Source organism: Halyomorpha halys, unplaced genomic scaffold, assembly GCF_000696795.3.
Source record: "Halyomorpha halys isolate HHAL.00 unplaced genomic scaffold, Hhal_1.1 Scaffold12015.1, whole genome shotgun sequence".
Lineage (NCBI taxonomy): Eukaryota > Metazoa > Arthropoda > Insecta > Hemiptera > Pentatomidae > Halyomorpha > Halyomorpha halys.
The window spans coordinates 265-2,501 of NW_027115070.1; the positions used below are offsets into that span (position 1 = coordinate 265).

Here is a 2,237-nt window from a genome sequence, read left to right on the forward strand (position 1 = left end):
CGCACATGACCACTGCTTGCAAAGGTAGTTTTAAAATGTCTTTTGAAATAAATTGTTTGGTTAGTTGTTTTTTTTAATCTAAAAAAAGTTTTTTTTTCCTTTTTTATTTTATTTCTATTAATATTTTAAAGGATAAATGAAATAATTTTGTAAATAACATTTATCAATGGTAATTTTTTTTTTTATTAAATTAAAATTAGTGACTAATAGTGATATAGAAGAAATGAATCTGCATTACCTCTCCAGAAGCAACAGCGTCACCTGGTATAAACAGTTCAGGGAATACAGTATCCAAGTACCATTTGAATGATTTGCATTTCAGTCTCTTTCTCAGCTCCCTCCGTGAGGTCACATCACCATAATCACCCTGAAAAAATTAAGAAAATATACTTGTAATTAGAAAAATAGAAACTATAGACATAGCTCATTAAAAAAAATAATAATAGTATAATTATTCTATAACTATATCGAGAAGAAAATACAACGGCAATAATATCCTGAAATAGATCTCAATAGATTTCCAAATGAACAGAATAATCTGCTTGTGGATTAATATAATTTTTTTTAGATAATTAAGTTCATTCTACATGAAATAAATTATTTAAAAAAAAAATAAATTCAACAACTTATAGATCAAATTTACAACTGTATAAAAATAAAAGGGCTTTAGATACGTGATGGGAACAATCAGTCCATTAATCAATACTTAAAAAGTAACAAGCAGTTTCATACTCTTTAGTCACTCTTTTGATTTTCAGGAATTTTAAAGGTCCGGAGAAAGTTAATAAGAGCAATATTGCACTTAATTATAGAAAGAAACATGAAGTAAAAGTGATTTAATAAGATTTATATATCATTTCACTGAATTGTGAATAATTTATCAGAAATTAATCCTCAAACACTCTTGAAATGTGTATCATCTACATAGATACTTAGGGAACAGTTGGAAAGACAGCTATAGAGTACAGGATCTTGGACCTTCAGAAATATGAACAGATTGAGGAAAATGAGACTGGTAAATAGATTTGATTGACTTGAAATATTTCAATAATGAGGTATAATAGGAGAATAAGTAAGTAGAAAGAAGGCATTTCAAAACACTTAGTGGTAGCCAGACTCAGTTGAATGCCAGTTAATCACCCATGAAGAAGATCTCCAAAGTTAGATGAGAATATGTCTTCGACATGATTGGGTTGCTATAATTGAAATGATACAGCTGGAATCGAACCTTGTGGGTCAGAAACTAAAATGGGATAAAAGCACTATCAATGGAACATTTTGAAGCAATTGTCCATGATAAGTAAGAGAAATATATGCCTGTTTCAGGACATAAGAATTCAGCAGGGACAATCAATCAGGGAAAAATTTCAGTTTTGAAATAATTTTGACCAAGGATCACTTTAGATGGGATCTTCGCCTAAGACACCCTGATTAAGGTCTGAAATTCAAGTCTAAACATTGGAACAAATAAATAAGTTTTGTTTATTTAAGTATCTTTGCTGACCACACAGCCTGACCAATTTTTCCAAATATCAATCTATGATCAATTATTGACAACTCATCAGAATACTTTTTGAGGAAGGGACATTTGGAGAAAAACAGTTGATTCTACTTTATTATGTTTTACCTGGGTAAGATTGAGAATATCAAACGATAAATGTTTTCTGAAAGTAATTGCTAAATATCTAAAGAAAAAAAATCTTACCAAGTCATTTCCCACCCGTTGGTAATAATACTTAGAATATTCATCCATCCAAACTTCAGCCAATCTAACTGAGTTTCTCTTTAATACATTCACTCCACTCTTCCACTTGTATGGGGATCTTTTCCGGAAAATATGACCAACATGAGAACATGGGACTATTTCTAGCGTCCCGCCACACATCCAGGTCTGAAACATGATTTAACTGGTATATTTTAGCCATTCTTAATAAATTATAATTTAGACAATAGTTTAGTCCATGCTACATATGTGTTTCCTCAACTTCAAATTTGGTAAATTTTATTAGTAATAAAAAAATTAGTGGTATAATTCACTCAAAAAGTTTCTTAAAATATTTATAATAATAATATTCAAATTCCTAAATTTAATATTTCTTTCTCATTAGATTTTTTATCTTATTAAAACCTTTTATGGTATTGATTTTCTGATATAATTAAAAATTATACACATTTTAACCTAACTATGCATGTTTTGAACTGATTTTTGCTTTAAAATAACCCTTAAAAATAATGAA

The 2,237-nt window shown here is 28.9% G+C and overlaps 1 protein-coding gene across 1 annotated transcript; it reads right to left on the reverse strand.

Moving 5' to 3' along the window:
• Positions 1-238: 238 nt before the first annotated feature.
• LOC136796952 (putative polypeptide N-acetylgalactosaminyltransferase 9) lies at positions 239-1,891 on the reverse strand (the record flags this gene model as incomplete). The annotated part of the gene is made up of 2 exons (XM_067052161.1): positions 239-367; positions 1,706-1,891. Coding segments are annotated over 2 exons (315 nt in total), but the record flags the coding sequence as incomplete, so codon positions are not given.
• Between the last annotated feature and the right edge of the window lie 346 nt (positions 1,892-2,237).